Raw genomic sequence first — 19,312 nt, 5'->3', positions numbered from 1 at the left:
CAATAGAGTGGTGATTTAATTTACATTAAAGCATACCAATTAAATAGAGGACCTGCATTTGTAAAAGAGACAGAAAACCATTGTCTGCTTGATTATAAATTCTTTTGAATACTTACTTACTTGATATTTTCTTTACTGATGATAACTTTCATTAAAAATGTTTAAGTAATTAGTTAGTTATTAGAGTTGTCTTACGTGAGATAAACGACTAAATTTGACATTTGCCAAAACTAAATAGGGTAATTTTGTTAATAAAATACATGAGGAGTGATGTTACGTAACGATACGAAAAAATTTGCAATAGGTATATATTTTTTTTACATTTTTAGTGTAACAAGGGCAATAGTTTGAATGTCATATTGAAAAATATATTAAACGTAGGCGACTGGAGCATACGCATAGGGTGAAACCCATCCAGCAGAATAAACACCTGGAGAAACTACAGACGAATAAATCTGGGGTCGTGCTTCTGGAGCAGCAAGAGCAAGGGCCACAATAGCAGCGAGAACTACGAGAAGCTGAAAATTAACCATGTAGACGTATTTGAGTAGAACTTTTTAAAATAAATAATTTACTTACCAACTTAAACATTTTGAATATATGTATCTTTGATTACTGTTAATCAAACAATGGTGACAGAACATTTTGCTTCATCTTTTATACACAAAAATTGTATCTAAAAAATGGTGATCTTAGGTGTAACCTAATTGTAATGCAAATTACGCTATTGTTATAATTAATTATGTATGCAATAAACAGTAGAGACATAAAAAGTAGTAGTTGTATCAGCTTACTAAACAAGAAAATCACAAATAAAGTGAACTTCATCAAAGTTGAATTATTTAATAAAAATGTGTTGATTTCCCATTTACTAATTACTGTTTCCACATTTTAAGTCTACATTTCATCTAACATTCGGACAATAGAAGAACAAGAAATTAGCAATAGACACTAGAGTTTTTGATCTATAAATTAAAATTTTAAAAAAGCATTTTAGTTACAAATTAGACATACTCACATTTGGTGACACAAATAATAGGTACAAAAAAATAATTTGTCTGCAAGTCATATTTCAACTACCTACTGATGACTGACTACATAAAATGATATTTTATTTAAAATTTTGTAAATATGTATATTTATTTTTGTAATGAACAACTATAGGTCTAGTGCGTTCATTTAAATTTATCCTCAAAGTAGGCCTTGAAGGGTCGATTGTGAACGCACTATACGGATAACGGATCACGGATCTTACAGTTTTACACGAGTGGTGCGTTCTCAATCGACTCTCCAACGCTAACTTTGAGGATAAATTTAAATGAACGCCCGATACTATTTCAAGGGATTTCGTCTTTTTTAATAAGTGAAAGAGTAAATTATTTCTTTTATAGATACATGATAAAATTACCTAATGTATAATAATAACTTTTTTATTCATTTTTTCTGAATCATGACACCAGAAAAATAAGTAGGTACTTAGCTAATCTTAAATTCTATGAAATATAATTTAATATTTTAATACTGATACATATTTAAATCAATTCCAAATAATTCCGGCATATTTAATTAGTCATGCAGAATGTGTCTGTTTTTTTATAATGGCAACTTCTTTGAACTTCAAGTTACAACAAAACAAAGGTGAACCGCACCTTGATAACAGATAGTATTTTGTTGTTACTTAAATTAACCTCAATTTTAGGTTGCCGTTTTGACTGTTGCCTTAGCTGCTCCATCTCCTCCTGTATCGTCTGTGGTTACTCAATACTCATAGAATTTATTCTTCTGTTGTTGTTCTCTCTGTTCATACGAGTATTACTAATATCGTTTCCACTCTGGGATACGCTGCTTCATTGGCTTTCATTTTCATTATAAAAAAGCACATTGCATTGTTTTCTTTGGGTATATGTATATGTTTTGTAGGCCAGAATCATCATGGAAAATTGATTCATATAAAATATTGTTTCAAAAAGTTGCTCACCAGAGTTAGGTCATCGTTGTTACTAATAAAAGAAAAAACAAATATAAAGATCCCTAAACTAAGTTGAATCGCAAAATTCTATAAGCTTCCGAAACATTTGATTCAGGGGTTGAGCAAATCCTAAGAGTTGTTTGTACATTTTTATTGTTGCACTTTGATTTAATATTCAATTACGAGTACATATATTAAATTTAAGTTTATTACAAAATTTGGTTATGATATTTTTCTTTATTCAAAACTACCTATTACATCAATGATACCATATTAAGTCTCATTTAAAAAATGAATAATTATACGTAACTATGTAACCTATTATGTGACGGATAATTTTATTTAGGAACTTTAATCTATAGTAATTTAATCAATACAGGGTATTTCACGAGTGATAATTAGCCAGGCGTAATTGAAAATGCAACCCACAATACATTTTCAAAGTTAAGGTGCCGATTTTAAGTATCGTATTGTTTTAAAATGAAATAATTAATCCATGATAACTTTGCTTCCAATAATTTTATTTGTCACAACTGACATTTACGAAAAACGTAAAATGTTCCTGATTTATGGCGAATGTAATAAAAATGCTTCTGCCGTTGCAAATTTATGCAGACAATAAACATTTTCCCAAAAACTCTTCGTTTTTTCACAATTTCATTTAACCAAGAGAATGACGTTTATATCAAAGTTTACGAAACTGCACTAAACTTTATTTTATGTTTTAAAAATTAAAATATCCACGTTAATTTTGCAAATGTATTGTGGGTTGCGTTTTCAATTCCGTTGGGCTTATTATCACTCGTGAAATACTTTGTATAGTAGGTAATTATTTATTAAATATACTACATATAATGTTGACTCAAGTTGCAAAAAACCACTTGTCATTTGCAACAGCATTTTTTTCATATTTTTGAACCAGATAAGGGCAGAAAAGGACCAGAAAATCATAGTTTGAGTTGAATATTTTCCATATAAGTACAGTTTTAAAGTAATTTCAAACGACTAATGCCATAAAATTGCTGTTGCAAATCCAAATTGGTTTTTTGCAACTTGAGTCAACTTTACGTATCAAGATATTTATAATTAAAAGCGTCTGTAGAAAACAAAAGCATCGAAAATGTGTGGTGCAATAAGATTTACATAACCAAACTACTCCTACTGGACGGTACCTACCGTTCTCAAATCAAAACCGTTTGTGATCTTCGTATGTAATCCACTATCGTAATAATGACATTTACGACTATATTATCCAAATTAAGCCATACGGTTTCAAATCTTTTGTTTTTCATAGCCACTCTTGATAATACGGTACAGTTAGGGACACGGAATTTCGGGCATCATTTTTCTGTCACTTCAAAAAATTCCGATGTAAGTTATTCTTTATTGTCAACGTGACATTCAAAAGTCAAATTTTGAAATTTATTTTCTGTTCACGTCAATCGCATGTCAATCAAACCTTAAATCATTGAGATTAATAATGTAAAGCCGTGTCCTTAACTGTACTAGTTGATGATAACGTTGAAAATAATAATAATAATTTCTATAGAATAGAAAATGTAATTGAATTCCAAAGAGGCAATTAATTTTTGTTAAGTAAATTAAATTAAAAGTTATTGAAAATATTTTCAATTTTGCATATGCCAAAAACACATTTTGTATTAATTTTAGTTATAACACATAACGGGTGTTTTTTTAAATTTGGCGTCGAAGTTGGCGTTGAAAAAGCGATTGTGAATGCACGACACTGGTTACGGATCACGGATCAGCTGTTTTTACATGGGTGGTGCGCTCTCAATCGACTCTCCTACGCCAGATTTAAAAAACACCCTTTACTGGTGGCATGTAAATATATACAGGTCTCTAAAAAGTATGGATACAGCTAGAGTTAGAAGTGTTTAAATACTATCATGTGAGATTTTTTCAATTTTCTAACATTATTTAATTTGAAGATACAAGTGATGCAACACAAGTATATTTTATTTTAATCGAACCTTTATAAAAAATTATCAAATTAATAAAATTTGCAAAAATGTAAAATTTAGTTAGCCTTGGAAATGTTGTCTTTAGCTCTCGTTAGTTCTTTGCCACCTGTATTTTGACCAAAAAATAAATAAAAGGCTATAATAATAAGTGTAAAAATAAGACATTTAACTGAATCAGAATACATTTTAATAAAAATAAATAAAAAATTTAAACGCGAAATACATAATTTTTATGCTAAAAAGATTTTCAAAATGGCGGAGATGTGGGCATCACTAAATTCACAAAAAAATACTCTTTTTCTATAATTGATTCAAAAAATTGATATTCATGCATAGTTATCGATGTGTGAAGTGGGTCATTTTCTTAAGTGTATTTCTTTTACATTGTTAGTACTGTTTTTCACTTTACGCACTGTTTTTTATAAGTTACCTAGCAATATGGTCACTGGTTGATATAGGTACGTCAGATTTCCTTCAAAAATTTGAATTTTAAAATTAAGTTGAAAGCAATTATAGAAAAAATATTGTTTATATTTCGTGCATGAAGACGTTTTTTGTGCATTCAAAGGCTTTCACTGCCTCGACCTGCGTCTCAGCTTAAAAGACCTTTATCCACAATCACTACATTATAAGGTCATAATTCAATTCAATTCAATTGCTTGGCAACCTTTAATGTGGTCTATAAAACTTTAGGGTTTTATAAGTCATAAACTCATAAAACACGCCATAAAACACTCAAAATGAATTTAATGCGAAATTTCAATGATTTTTGAGGTGACAGCCGCTGTCGGAGTGAAACGTCAAATTAATTTTGGATAACATCATACAGGCTGTTTGATGAAAAACGCCTCAACCCATAACTTTGTTATTTATTACCCGATTTCAATGAACAAAAAAATCAAAGATATGGTTTTTCAAGCGCTACAAAACAGCCATAAAATGTTTTTTTTTGGCGTTATCTTCAATAGCTAACGATAGTCAACTTTTTTTTTTAAATGGACACATGTAGTTTTTTAGGCTTGGTCTGGGAAGGTTTTTTTTTCTGGATCTAATGATGTATTGAAAGTTATCATTTGGTTCATAGCTAACTGAAAAAAAAAAAACATTTTTTTGTGGTTCAGCTTATTATAAAAAATGCCGTGAAAAACAATCGGAATACAAAGTACGATAAATGTCATCTAAACGTCAGGTTAGAAGTTTTCATTTGCTTTTTTAACCTTTTTTTATTTAAGTATAAAATAACATTGTTAGTCATGCAGGATAGCAGTCATTTGACTATTATTTTATGTTCGAGTGTAATAAAAATCGTAATTAGTCAAAAACAAAAAGTTAATTGAAAAAATAATAATAATTAAAAAAAAAAATTTTTTCTAATTATTATTTATGTTTTCCAAGAAAATAATAATAAAACTTTTCAAGATTGCACCTGAAAATTTTCAGACTCACACTTGACATTTGTTGCTATTTGTATTCCAATTGTTTTTCACGGCACACTTGAAAATTTCATAATAAACTGAACCACAATTAAAAATTGTTTTATTTTTTTTTCAGTCAGCCATGAACCAAACGATAATTTTTAATACATCATTAGATTCAGAAAAAAAAAACTTTATCAGACTGAGCCTAAAAAACTACATGTGTCCATTAAAAAAAAAAAGTTGACTATCGTAAGCTACTGAAAATATCGCCAAAAAAAAATATTTTATGGCTGCTTCGTAGCGCATGAAAAACCATATCTTTGGTTTTTTTGTTCATTGAAATCGGATAATAAATAAAAAAGTTATAGGTTGAGGCGTTTTTTATCAAACAGTCGGTATAAAATTTCGGCGATTCTGATTCTAAATGCGTGTTTTAGATGCATTTTATTCACTTAAGAAAATTAAACGCTCGAACAAGCTCTCGCGTTTAAACATTCTTGCGTGAATAAAATGGTATCTAAAACACTTAAACAATAAATAACTATTTCATGTAAAAAAACACTCTCTTCACGCACTTAATATAAAATAGTTATTTTTATATTAAGTGCGCGAAGAGAGTGTTTTTTGTGCATGAAAAGGTCTTTTACGCCGAGACGAAGGTCGAGGCAGTATAAGCCTTTGAATGCACAAAAACATCTTCGCGCACGAAATATAAACAATATTTTTTCTATAATTGATTCAAAAAATTGAAATTAAAAATTCAAATTTTTGAAGGAACTCTGAAGTTTCAATGCAGTGACCATGTTGTTAGGTAACTAATAAAAAAAGAGTGCGTGAAATGAAAAACAGAAATAGTCGTATGCGTGAAATTGCATTTCACACACTGTTTTGTATGGTTTCTATGGTTTCGATCTTACTAACAATGTAAATAAAAAGACACGTAAGAAAATGACCCACTTCATGCACAGATAACTCTGCGTGAATTTCAATTTTTTGAATCAATTATATAAAAATAACTATTTCAAAAATATTAAATTTGACTCCCCGTCCCATTAAAAAAAAAATCAAGTTAGCCTTGTATCTTCAAAATAAATTATGTTAGAATGGAAAAAATCTCAGATAGAATTTAAACACTTTTAACTGTGTGCCAAATTTCAACGAACTCTGTTAAACTCAATGCTAAAAAATATAATTGTTTATAGCAATTTGTCTGTTAATGATTCCTGCATTTTCATGTTATTGTTTAAGATAATTAAAAAACGATTATATTATTATAATTTTGTTACAATATGTATTACACCAATTTAAATAACTTTTAAGTAGAGATAATCAGAATTCAGCCCACTTACGCCTCAGCTGACCTCATCGTAAAATGGCGAAATTCTTGTGTATAAATTGAACTTCCCCAGCTGCGTATACAAACAGTAGTTCTTGTAACGTCCTGTGATCTTGTTAAACAATAATCAAAATGTTCAAACTGGTAGGTACATTATGATATTAAAAAAATTATTCATATAACATTCCTTTTTCAATTAGATCGTTTATTTCGCCTTGGTCGCTACCGTATTTGGAGCTCCGGAGCCTAACCCAAAAGCTAAAGCTAACCCCGGCATCGTAGCTGCAGCTTATACTGCTCCAGTCGTTGCTGCACCAGCTGCTCTCTCTGCTCCTATTGCTTATTCTTCACCTTATGCCGCTCCTTTGACGTACTCTGCAGGATACGTTGCATCGCCATCAGTTTATGCCTCTGGTTATTCCCCTTATTCTGCATCTTTTGTTGTTGTTTAAATGTAGTCGATTAATGAAATAATAAAGACGAATAGTGCAAACTATTGATATTTTTTATTTAGTCTCCAGAAAATATCGTATGATCAAAAAGTCTTTGGATCAGGTTTGCTATCTATCAAATTATTTATTTCAATTATTTTTGATATTTACTTGACAACTTTCAAGTTAGCAGGTTCAAAGAGAACATAAAATTTTTATTATTAAATCAGGTCTTACTTGTTTTGTTTGTGTTTTTCTTCAGTTTTTATACAATAATTACTTTTTATGTTTCAACAGCCTGTCATTAATTAACTTCTATTACCTCCGTTTTTCTATTTTGTATCATAATATGCTACAGAAAGTCAAAAATCAAAGATATTCGAATTCTACAGGACTGTTGATATATCGTTGGTAAAATGTGTACGGCATTGAAGATATAATAAGTTAATTTTTTTGAAATTCTTGAAACTGCTGCTCAAATTTGCGCTGATTTGTTAGAAATTAGAATTGACAAAAAAAAAATCAAATGAGCATGGATGCTAATCAGAGTTGTCATTTAATTAGTCGGAATGGCTTTATCATTATGAAAATAATGAGTTCACAAATATGTTGCTAATGTATGGCTAATGTTATCACGTTATCAGAGTGCAGCTGCGGCATTCAAAAGTACGCAGAGTGATTTCCAGAAAGACACCATCCTGGGATACATCAGTTATTAATCTACTACAACGGAGAAATAGACAGGACCGGACCGGACTCAAAATTTTAGAAAACAATAAAAATATCATTTATCTCCGTTAATACAAACATCTTACTAAGAAGATTTAGGCTAAAATTTTTAAGAATAATGTATAGTACATCGTGTTACAAGGAACGCCTCAACTTCGAAAACACTCTGTATATGCGAACATTTATGTGGCAAACTGTGTGAGTGGAGTATAGTTGACATTTGTATGACATTTCATTAGCGTGCATTTGAATTTTTTTATACCACTGCACATTGACTTGACAATTTTCAAAATTGGACGACTCTGAACTGTCAAAGAAATGTCAGCTTTACCATTGCCAGATGGCAATTCTAGATAGAACACAAAGCAATTGTTTTTGATCGTGACTCACAGTAAAGGTTTAATCGAAAAACGAATTAAACCTCCAGAATTTAATAAAAATAGTAAGATTTTGGTTAGCACTCTTTTCTTTAGTAGAACGATGTGTTTAGGTTTTACAAATACTGCCTCGTGGAGTAAAATGCCATTAATGACGTGAAAACTGTCATTTACAAGTGAGGTTAAGTGTGTGTATTTATTGTTTTTCCGTAATTTTCACTTTGTGAATCATTTAAATAACACCAAATCATAACAAATGCTTCTTACATCTTAATTATATGTGTAGCAAATATTTTTTCAACTAAATTATACTTACAACGACTTACAATCACGAAAATGTTGATAAGATATAAAAATAGTTACCAGGTTTCAACGTCTTCTGCGACGTTCGATGAACAGTAGAACAGTAAATACGCTGGTAGCAACTGAAATTATTATACAGGGTGATTCATCTTTTACCGCCGGTGGCAAAATTGACCTTAAAAATTATGATTTCCCTTTCATATTTTGCAGACCTAATTTACTATCCATAAGGCACATAATATCAAAAAATGAAATTTATAAATTAATTAGGTCAAATTTTGCCATTTTCTCAATTATTAATTGTTTAATTTATTCAACTTTGTAGTATATGCACACTCAGGTATTTTCACACAATTTTACCATGTTAAATTAATTTTAGCGTATGGTATTATTGAAATAAACGCATTTTGATATTCAAATTTGTATTTGCTTCATGATTTACGACATAATGTTCAAATATCTTAACAATAAGATTTATTAGAGGATTTTTACTGCCACAGCAGGGGGTCCTTTGTAAAATCGAAGAAATTCGTCTAAGCAGGTCAGTTTTACAAGGTAGTCATTGTTGGAGAAAATTTACAACACTAAAAGCCAACAACCATCAATAAAAGCAACTTTTCCATTAAAATCAATTTAATTCAAAAACTATCAAACATTTTTCGAAACGGATTGCAGATATTGATTTTATACGCCATTAGCCACATTCTGATGCAAAAATTTGAACATATTTTTTTTTTGAAAAACAGTTTTTTATAAATATCTGCTCAATCAAAAATTTTTTTTTGAAATAAATTATACCGGTCGAAAGTAAATTTTTCGACAAATCAAATTTTATAAATTTTTCTCAATTCTTAAGGGTCATTTTGCCACCGGCGGTAAAAGATTAATCACCTTGTATACACTTGCCACCAAGCGTTTGTTTATCTCAGAATTTTTAATTTTCGATAAGAATGATTAAAACACCGTATTTGATACTTTCTAAAAATGTAAACAAATTTTGGCGTTTGCCCTTCCTCGTGACGTCACACGCTGTCTGGCTTTGTGCTCTAGATGGCAATGGCTCTACCCTACCTACAGATTTGCTACATAAATTTTCGTACATAATTGCCATATTTAGCCACAATGATTTTAAATCACCCAATATACGTGACGTTCTCCTAATTTTCAGATATAATTGCCCCAGTGATTGAGAAATTCGTGATAATTTTGTGTTGGTGAGCACGAGTGTCTGCTGTAAAAATTCTCGATTGCAAATTTAACAGCAGACACAAGTTGGTCACTAACAAAATGATTTGGAATTTCTCAATCACTAGGATCAGGAGGGCAATTCGAGTATTTATCGAATGATATAATATAATAATAAATGTTATAAAATCTCTGATTTAACTGACGTTTAAAAAATTATCAAAAAATTAGCAATAATCCTTTTCAGTGAAAAATTTTCGTATAATTCCAATTTGTTGGTTCAATTTTAAAAAGTACAGCATATCCAAATTTTTATAAGGTAAATACTCAGTTTAGTTTTTTCTTTTTGATATCGTGTGCATCCGTACTACTTAATACTAATTAACAGACTTACCTATTCGTTTCTGTTTCTGACGAGGTTTCTGAGACGAACAGAACTGCTGAAAGGATTGCAGCAATTCAAAATGTTTTCCGCAGATGCAGCAGATGCTTATAATAAGCTCTGTTTTATTGTAATTTTGTTTGTTTCAAAATAATTGAATATTTTGGCAAAACATTATGAAGTTTTATCCATACATAAAACTAAAAATGAGAAGTTTCATCGTTATTTTTTGAAAAAATCCCAAAATTGATAAAACATGCTATCCTCGACATCTGCTCATGATATATAAAGCTATGAGCAAATACATATAAAAACCAAATTAGTGATAGAATAGTTATTTACGAACTGAGTGCGAGAAAAAAAAATTTTGGTGAACCGGGTGGGGCATCGTATACGCGCACGCGAGAAATCGCGACTTCTAATTACATAAAATTGTCTAAATTTTTCAGACTTACCTGGCTATTGGTAAGGTACATTTCATAATTTTTTGATAATTTTTCACTTACAAACAAAGCCAAAAAAAATTAAAATGTAAATTTCAACCAAAAAGTCAAATTCTGATTTTTATACTAACCTACCCAGATTCACTTCCTATAATTATTTACGAAATCTACGGAAAAAAATACCAATTAGATTTTGAATTAAAGGCAGTTTTACATTTCAACTTTCAAAATCATTTTTATTTATGACCTGCTACTTGTGCTGTCGTAAATTTAGGTGACAATGGAAACTGTCAATTTTATGGCAAAAAGGTTTAAAACGGTCGGCTATACCTTTGTTGGGAAATTACACCATTGTGCCCTAAATCACTCGTCTGGTTTACGTTTAAATAAAAAAGCGAATTATTTAGCTAACCAAGTCAAAATTTGTAATTGTGCCACCAGGGTTTGATGGGCTAGCAGATACAGATTCATTTAGTATAAAAACTTTATAGGTAAATTAACAGTTAATTTCAGAAAACTAATAAAACTGTTACGGCCTTATTTATTAACAAAAAAAAAATTAAAAAATTCTCAAATCTACCTTATCAATAATTAGTCAGGTATATAAAATTTCGCCAATTTTATTTAATTAGAAGTCGCGATTTCTGGCGTGCGCGTATACGATGCCCCACCCGGTATATACCGGGTGGGGCATCGTATACGCGCACGCGAGAAATCGCGACTTCTAATTAAATAAAATTGTCGAAATTTTTCAGACTTATCTGGCTATTGGTAAGGTACATTTCATAATTTTTTTATAATTTTTCACTTACAAACAAAGCCAAAAAAAATTAAAATGTAAATTTCAACCAAAAAGTCAAATTCTGATTTTTATACTAACCTACCCAGATTCACTTCCTATAATGATTTACGAAATCTACGGAAAAAAATACCAATTAGATTTTGAATTAAACGCAGTTTTACATTTCAACTTTCAAAATCATTTTTATTTATGACCTGCTACTTGTGCTGTCGTAAATTTAGGTGACAATGGAAACTGTCAATTTTATGGCAAAAAGGTTTAAAACGGTCGGCTATACCTTTGTTGGGAAATTACACCATTGTGCCCTAAATCACTCGTCTGGTTTACGTTTAAATAAAAAAGCGAATTATTTAGCTAACCAAGTCAAAATTTGTAATTGTGCCACCAGGGTTTGATGGGCTAGCAGATACAGATTCATTTAGTGTAAAAACTTTATAGGTAAATTAACAGTTAATTTCATAAAACTAATAAAACTGTTTCGGCCTTATTTATTAACAAAAATTTTTTTAAAAATTCTCAAATATACCTTATCAATAATTAGTCAGGTATATAAAATTTCGCCAATTTTATTTAATTAGAAGTCGCGATTTCTGGCGTGCGCGTATACGATGCCCCACCCGGTATATGAGGCACGCGCGACGAAGGAGCGAGTGCTTCCTTTTGCCGAATACGTCTTCTCACATCGAAGTTTGTACCTAGAATATTTTTTTGAAACAAACGTTATGTCTGATTTGTCATGTACCCTTTGTAAATATTTGACGCTTATCCATGCGCTTGCCAAAGTGTCAATCGAATTAATCGCGATTTATTTTCATGTTTCGAAATTTTCAACATCCAAATTGGAGAAATGGCGTTTATTTTCAGAATGCCCAAAAAGGCGAATGTTTTTTTCGATGATTTTGAAGCGGGAAATCTACGTTCGCGGTCGCGACATGTCATTTTGAAGGTAGGTAGTGAATTCAAAAATTGTTTTTAGGCCTTTAAGTGATTGTCCATTTTTTATGAGTTTTTCTTATATCTGGTTGTAAACAGGTACCTATATTTTTTTAACGATTTTAGTACCTGTATTTACAAACAGGCATGTTTTACTTACATTTTCATCATGCACTTTTTATCAAATTCTGATTGATTTTATTGAAATTAAATAAAACAGCGTAAATCTTCCTACAACTTGCCCTAGTGTCCTCACATCAGACGTTACTAAGTTTACTCGACATTGCCAACTATATCATGTTTACTCAATTTAATTTTTTTCTGTTACAAATTATGTATACCACTTGTTTAGGGTAATTTAACTGCATCGGACAGCGGATACATTATCACATTACATTAGAAATGATAGAAAAACCTTGTACATACCTTAGCGCACCTACACTTAACTACAGTGGAAATAATACAACACACCTAAAACACAATGTAAGTATACAAATATTTTCAAATTATAAATTAATATTCTTCGCGTCATATTTAAAAAATAGGAGTAATTGTAACATTATTAATTGTGTTATACAGAAATGTAAGTCAGGCTATTTATAAAATCTTTTTATTTAACACTGAAACTAAAATTAAAATTTAAACATTTAGTTTTATATTCTTAGTGGTTATTTTGATAAATCTTTAACATTCACTTGATGTAATACAGCGAAATATGACCAAGAAGTTCGAAGAATCTGTAAAATGAAAGTATAATTATCTTAAACAATTGCCTAGTTTTAAAAAATTGAAAATTTATTATGTCTGTTGTATACTCCGTACACTGAGAGATTGCACGTTTTTTGACAGACACAGAGACAAGTGTTTACGCGGTAAAAAGTAGAATAGCGCCCAAAACATTTGTTATATCTCTTATATTCGATGAATCAATAATTTCAACAACAGTTTATATAATTGAAAATTGAACTGAAATTTCATCAAGATTGACAACTGTAATCTGTAATTCTGTAAACAATATCATAGGCGTAGGATTACTACTGGCAAGGTTACAACGGTTTCCTAAATAACGTGAAACAATTAAGGTGGAGAGTTTAATATTTTTCACTGCGTTACGTATGTTTTGCAACTAGAATTTAAAAACGTGTCAGTGCTAAAAATAACAAAAAACATCATAGTGAAAATTTATTAAATTACATCTACAGCAGAATTAGAAATTAAAAAAAAAAACAAAATTTTAGACTTTTTTAAGGAAACTGAAGTATCCGAAAAGTTGCGATTGATATTTTTGTGTACACTTGACATAACGCTCATAAAAAATTGTATGCTTGTAAATTTTTGGTAAAATTTTAGTGGTTTTTAATTACTGTCGTTACAACGAAAGATATTCATTTGCTTAATGGAAAGCAGTCGTAATAAACATCAATATATTTTTTCTATAATTAATTAAAAAAATTGGTATTCACGCGCAGTTATCAATGCGTGAAGTGGGTAATTTTCTTACATATATTTTTTTACATTTTTGTAAGATGTGATTTCACAAACATACCGCCATTCACGATTGTTTTAAACACGCAGGAGGCCACGATATTTTCTTGTTAGATTGGCGTCAGGTCCTGTCATATGACGTTTCGTTATTAAATATTCGTCTTGTTGTCAATTCCCTAATTGATTCAGTGTAATTCTATTATAACCTAAAATAGATTCATTATGCCAAATCACAATATTGCCAACTAAAATGTTAGATTTTCATAGGCAGTCCGAATTTGAAACAATCGTGAACGGATAATAAGCTTTTCTGTTTTTCACTTCACACACTGATTTCTATTAGTTACCTAGCAACATGATCACGGCGTTGATACGTCAGATTTCTTTCAAAAATTTGAATTCTAAAATTTAATTTTGAAAGCAATTATAGAAAAAATATTGTTTATATTTCGTGCGTGAAGATGTTTTTCGTGCATTCAAAAACTTTACTGCCTCGACCTGCTTCTTGGCGTATAAGACCTTTTCAGGCACAAAAAAGATTCACTTCACGCACTTAATATAAAAATAACTATTTACAATAGTACGTTTAGGCTTACCTTCATAAAAGTGTCCAATGACAAATAAAATAAATTGAGAGCTGACATTTTAATTGGTTTTTTACATCTCAAGACAAAAAATAATATATTCTTTTTTGTTTCTTCCGTAGCATCAATCCAGTTAGATTCAAATGTTGCATATGGAATGTTACTGCTCTAAAAAAACAAATAGTCTATTTAAAAATAAAACCACAACATTTTCAGTGTGAACAGAAATATTACGTTACGATAATAATAATAAATTATCTTTTATTAAATTACCTTAATTTCTACTTCGTTTCCAAACCAACAGTACATAAAAATTTCTACTGTGACTGACATTAAGTAGAAAAAGAATGAATAAAACTCACTGGTGAAAGGAATAACCTGAACAAATTAAGCATGTTAGAAAATATAAACTGAAATAAAGATTGTGTCAACTGCCAACCAACCACTGTTAATTGAAACATAGTTAGGCCAATTGAAACGGCGCTTGTAAAAAATTGTATCAAAACAATCCAGTTGAAAAATCTGTGAGAATTTTCAGAAAACCTGAAAATACTTACAAATAGAATTAAACATTATTATTTTAATGTGACATACCTAAGAATTTCTTTATGATGCATGATGCAATTTATCCATCTTTCATTTACAATATCCACGGAGGAGTTCTTGGAGTAGTCATCTATATTTCTTAAATCATCACACAAAATGTCACACTGTGCTCCAATATACATGTTTAAAGCAGCTATAAGTGTATCTACGCTAATATTAATAATACAAATAAAATAGCAACAAATAATTTGGTAAATGTAAGTAATTTCATAAAGTGGCGAAATCTTTGTGTTGTAAGGGTACCAAACTAACAAAGGTAATCGAAACTCTTTCACTGTATTGTCAATAATAGGAAATACTGCCCACAGAAACAATGTACAGCATGCATTACCCCAATAAGCTCTAAATATAGTCTTCCAGAAGCTTAAATTGGGTTCAATTAATATCTTTTGCTTCGCGTTTTTGGGTTGAAACATTTCACTGTTTAAAGTTACCATGAGCTGTTTGAGTATTCCCATGTTCTGTACCAAATAATATGATTTTAATATTGCCAGTAACTGTGTTAATGATACAAATATTGTAGCTGTAACAGCTTCCAAATTGTTGTAAATAAAAAATAAGTTGATCGTTTGAAGTAAATTATGTCCAATTGTAAATAACGTCCCAGAAATTATTGCATAGGCAGTGTAGAGATTACACTTGTACGTCTCGTCACCTTTAGGCCATAATCCAACTACTTTTAGAAGTATTATGTTCAATCTTATCGTCAGTTTCCAGTCAAACTTCTTCATGTTATTGCTGAAATATAATTGTCCATAAATATTAAATAAACTTTATATAAATACCTATTTTCATATTGAAGTTAATGAACGGACTTGATAATGATAATATTATAATGTTACATAATAATTTTTTTTTACATTGAGTAATATTTTTGTAAAATAATAATAAAATAATGCTTACCCGTGCTCGTGATAGATTATTATAAATATGTACGTGTGACCGATAAAAGTTAAATTTCATGAAATACCTTGAAGAATATGGCAAATGGACTGTGATTAAATTAAGAAATAAACTGTGTTCTTAAAGATCTGAATCCTTGTATTTATAAGCGTTGCTGTCAACCAATCGAAGCTATTTATTTTCTCTGTTGAAATTGCTGATCCTGCGCTGTTAACAATTGGATAGTAGAGTAATTTTATATCAAAAGATTTTATTTCATTCATGTATAAATATATATTTTATCGCTAATGTGCAAAATCCGTTATTAACACACAATAACTAACACATTCAGGAATTTTGAAAAAAAAAAAAGAAATGGTCAGTTGTTATGCATAATAACTTAGAATTCAAGTGTTATGCCAAAACTACTAACAGGTTAAAAAATTGTGCAAAATATAAAATGATTTCGTTTATCTGCATACCAACTAAATTATTAAAGTTAATACGCCTTACAGACATATTTAGTAAAAAAAAACCATAAGTAATTGTAAATACATATAGGCCGTGCCAAACCCAAATAAGCACCACCTGTTGAATTAAGTTGGTGAAAACAAAATTACACTAAGTGTATAATGGCAATTTTGATATTACTAGGATGCTAGACCAATCAAATCTAAGTACACAACGTAGCCGGTTGATTTTCTGGGTAGAATGCAGTGTTGGTGGCAAAGACTATATGTTCTTAAATTAAACTTGAAATTAAATTTTATGTATTTGAGTACTTCTATATGTTTTTGTATTCTATGTTTATTCTAATTATTCACATTTTGAAAAAATAGAAAAGAACGTAGCAGCTAGAAAGAAGAAATCTGAAATCTATATCACATAAAGAATTAAATTCTTATGTAGGCATACAAATATTCCATAATATCTTATCTTAGAAGTAGAAAATTTTGTTTCAGAGCAAAATATCAGTATGCCATTTAATGGAAAATTATTATTTGAAAATATTTGATTTTCTTTCTATACAGGGTGTTTCACGAATAGTGCGGTCTGATTTATTTATTTACAAAAATATAATTATTATAAGTAGTTATTGTAATGAATTGTGACAAATAAGAGTAATACCAACGTATTATTTGTGATCAGTTGTTTACGAAATCGAGAAACTAAAATTTCAGTAATTATTTCAGTCATTTTAGTAAAATAAAAACATGTAAGTATGTACCTACGCAGAGAAAAAATTATTAAGAGAAATATTGATACATATTTACAGATTTATTAGGATATTAAATCCAGTCATATTAAAACAAGAAACAAATATGAAGCATCCAAAGGAATCCGTTGACTAAAAATATCGAATTAAAATGATAGCGTGCGGGAAGGGACTTAAAGAAAAATGAAAAATTAATTTACTTCAAAAATTGAAAAACAAGCACTTCATGAATTTTATCCTAAACCCTACAATTAGAAGGATTATTAATTACAGGACGCACAGTTATTATATTTTTATTTTGATACTTAATAACCTGTGACTATATCGTGAGAAAATAATTAGATGGTAAACTAATTTATCGAGCGAAATTAAGGGAAATAAACATTTATAAGTACTAATTATATGCTTTTCGTTATTTGTTCAATTCTTAGGAATGTGTTTCTTTTGAATATTTTAAAAGTGATAGAGTTGGTTTTACTAGGGCGCTATAGTTACAGTTAGTGTGTGACGTGATATGAAACCATTTTTTCAACACAGCGGTAAGTGTAACCATTGTAATTTCGCTTAAATCATATACGAGTACATATGTGTTTATATTAAAGTAAGAATTATTTTTTGTTAGATTAGTGAAGGAATACAGAATACCGTGAACATGTAGCATCGAACATTCCAAAATTGCTGGGACGAAGAAAATATTTTGTCCACATTCTCGTTCTCCATGTTAAACAAGTTACTAAAATGTATAGCAAAGATGAAGTTTTTTTGTCGGTAGCTTTTAGAAAACTTTGTCTAATGCATTAAATTTAGAAGAGTTCAAGAAATCCAAAAGTCCAATAAGCCCCGAAAATGTTAACATCAAATAAGAAGTGACCTCTGCTGTGAATGTAAACATAAGTCAATGGATGTGAATGGATTTCTTGAGAATGTGGATTTACCATCGCCTCGAACATTTCATGCAACCACTTCAATAGGAAGAATTATAACAATACGTTTTTGAGATTTTGGTGGAGTGTTTTTGATTTACTATTTGCCGCATTTAAAAGTAATAGGTATTTATGCATTAAGGGAGATATGAACATAAAATCATGAATATCTCCCGTGGTGCATACAATATTTTATTTTTTAGTGTCTGTACTTAAAAGTTAAAACTTTCTTTAAAATATTTTGCAGGGAAGATTGCGTGAATATATGGTTGCTATAGTTTGTTTCTCATGAGTTATAAGCAAACAATGTGGAGAGCGAAAAAATTTGAAACATCCCAAGGGAGTTATGAGTTATTTTTCATAATGTGTATATATGACGAAAAGAAACAATATCGTGTTACTAAAAAATAAAAGAAGTATTGTGCTAAATTAATTTCCAAAATACTAGATATACTCGTATAATAGTAGGTATACTTCGTCCAACGAGAGATTGGGAGATTTTAAATTGTAGGCTTGTAACCAAACACTACAAAATGCACTAGAATACATTAATTAGAGCATTATTTCAGGGAAAAAATGTTACTGCTTGAAGGATATATTTCAAATTATACCTACGTGCTCTAGGCACTACTTTCTCTACGTAGAAGTTAGAGATTTTTATGTCAACCAATCTTTCGCTGGACAACATATATAAACCTACTATTAAGTAAAAGATCACATGGGGTTGTTCCATTAATATTTATTAATAATCATCATTAATTGAGTTATATTAGTGACAGAAGAACAGAACATGCCAAATCGTATTTTTCGTGTAGACAACGGATTAAATTGAATAAGTACCGTAAGAGCAAAAAAAAATACCATTAATGATAGCTATGAAAAAAAAAGTGCCATGTCTTTGATTAAGAAATTCGTTATGTACCGAGCAATCCAAAAGTCTTTCTATCAAGTGAGCCATGACATTATTATAATTACACCATAAAATAAAAAAATGTGAAATTAAAAATATCAAAGGATACGGACAGACTAATAAAACATTTTTTTTTCAAACGTCTGTAAAATATGACATTACACTGCTGCATTGATAATGCTAAAGTGTCACTTCATTGTCATGACATCTAACGAGATGACCAACGTCCGTGAAGTTATTATCTCCGCTGAGGAGCGTCCGTGAAGTTATTATCTCCGGTGAGGGCGTCCGTGAAGTTATTATCTCCGGTGAGGGCGTCCGTGAAGTTATTATCTCCGCTGTTGAGCGGCTGCGAAGTAAACTAGCTAAATCATTTGAAATTCCTTCCTTTTTTCTTAACATGTCTTAAATAA

The 19,312-nt window shown here is 30.0% G+C and overlaps 2 protein-coding genes and 2 long non-coding RNA genes across 4 annotated transcripts in view; 2 read left to right on the top strand and 2 right to left on the bottom strand.

Moving 5' to 3' along the window:
* The window catches only part of LOC138130693 (uncharacterized), a 67,248-nt gene that overhangs the window by 32,657 nt on the left and 15,279 nt on the right, over positions 1 to 19,312 (top strand). The gene's annotated exons all lie outside the window — the stretch shown is intronic.
* On the bottom strand, positions 295 to 1,037 carry LOC138137484 (uncharacterized). Its single transcript, XR_011161757.1, has 3 exons — positions 1,019 to 1,037; positions 580 to 676; positions 295 to 518 (listed from the first exon to the last, which is right to left on the bottom strand). It is a non-coding gene; the product is annotated as an uncharacterized lncRNA (long non-coding RNA).
* LOC138134358 (uncharacterized) lies at positions 6,710 to 7,204 on the top strand. The gene is made up of 2 exons (XM_069052563.1): positions 6,710 to 6,852; positions 6,909 to 7,204. Exons 1-2 carry the CDS (start codon positions 6,841 to 6,843, stop codon positions 7,158 to 7,160), a joined length of 264 nt encoding a protein of 87 aa, XP_068908664.1. The 5' UTR covers positions 6,710 to 6,840; the 3' UTR covers positions 7,161 to 7,204.
* Positions 12,962 to 15,820, bottom strand: LOC138137431 (odorant receptor Or1-like). The gene is made up of 5 exons (XM_069056813.1): positions 14,957 to 15,820; positions 14,806 to 14,905; positions 14,636 to 14,740; positions 14,375 to 14,530; positions 12,962 to 13,030 (listed from the first exon to the last, which is right to left on the bottom strand). The coding sequence occupies exons 1-5, from the start codon at positions 15,697 to 15,699 to the stop codon at positions 12,962 to 12,964; spliced, it is 1,173 nt and encodes a 390-aa protein (XP_068912914.1). The 5' UTR covers positions 15,700 to 15,820.

Source organism: Tenebrio molitor, chromosome 1 (assembly GCF_963966145.1).
Source record: "Tenebrio molitor chromosome 1, icTenMoli1.1, whole genome shotgun sequence".
Classification (NCBI taxonomy): Eukaryota; Metazoa; Arthropoda; class Insecta; order Coleoptera; family Tenebrionidae; genus Tenebrio; species Tenebrio molitor.
Note: the sequence above shows the minus strand (reverse complement) of the source record. Positions and strands in the feature narration are given on the sequence as shown.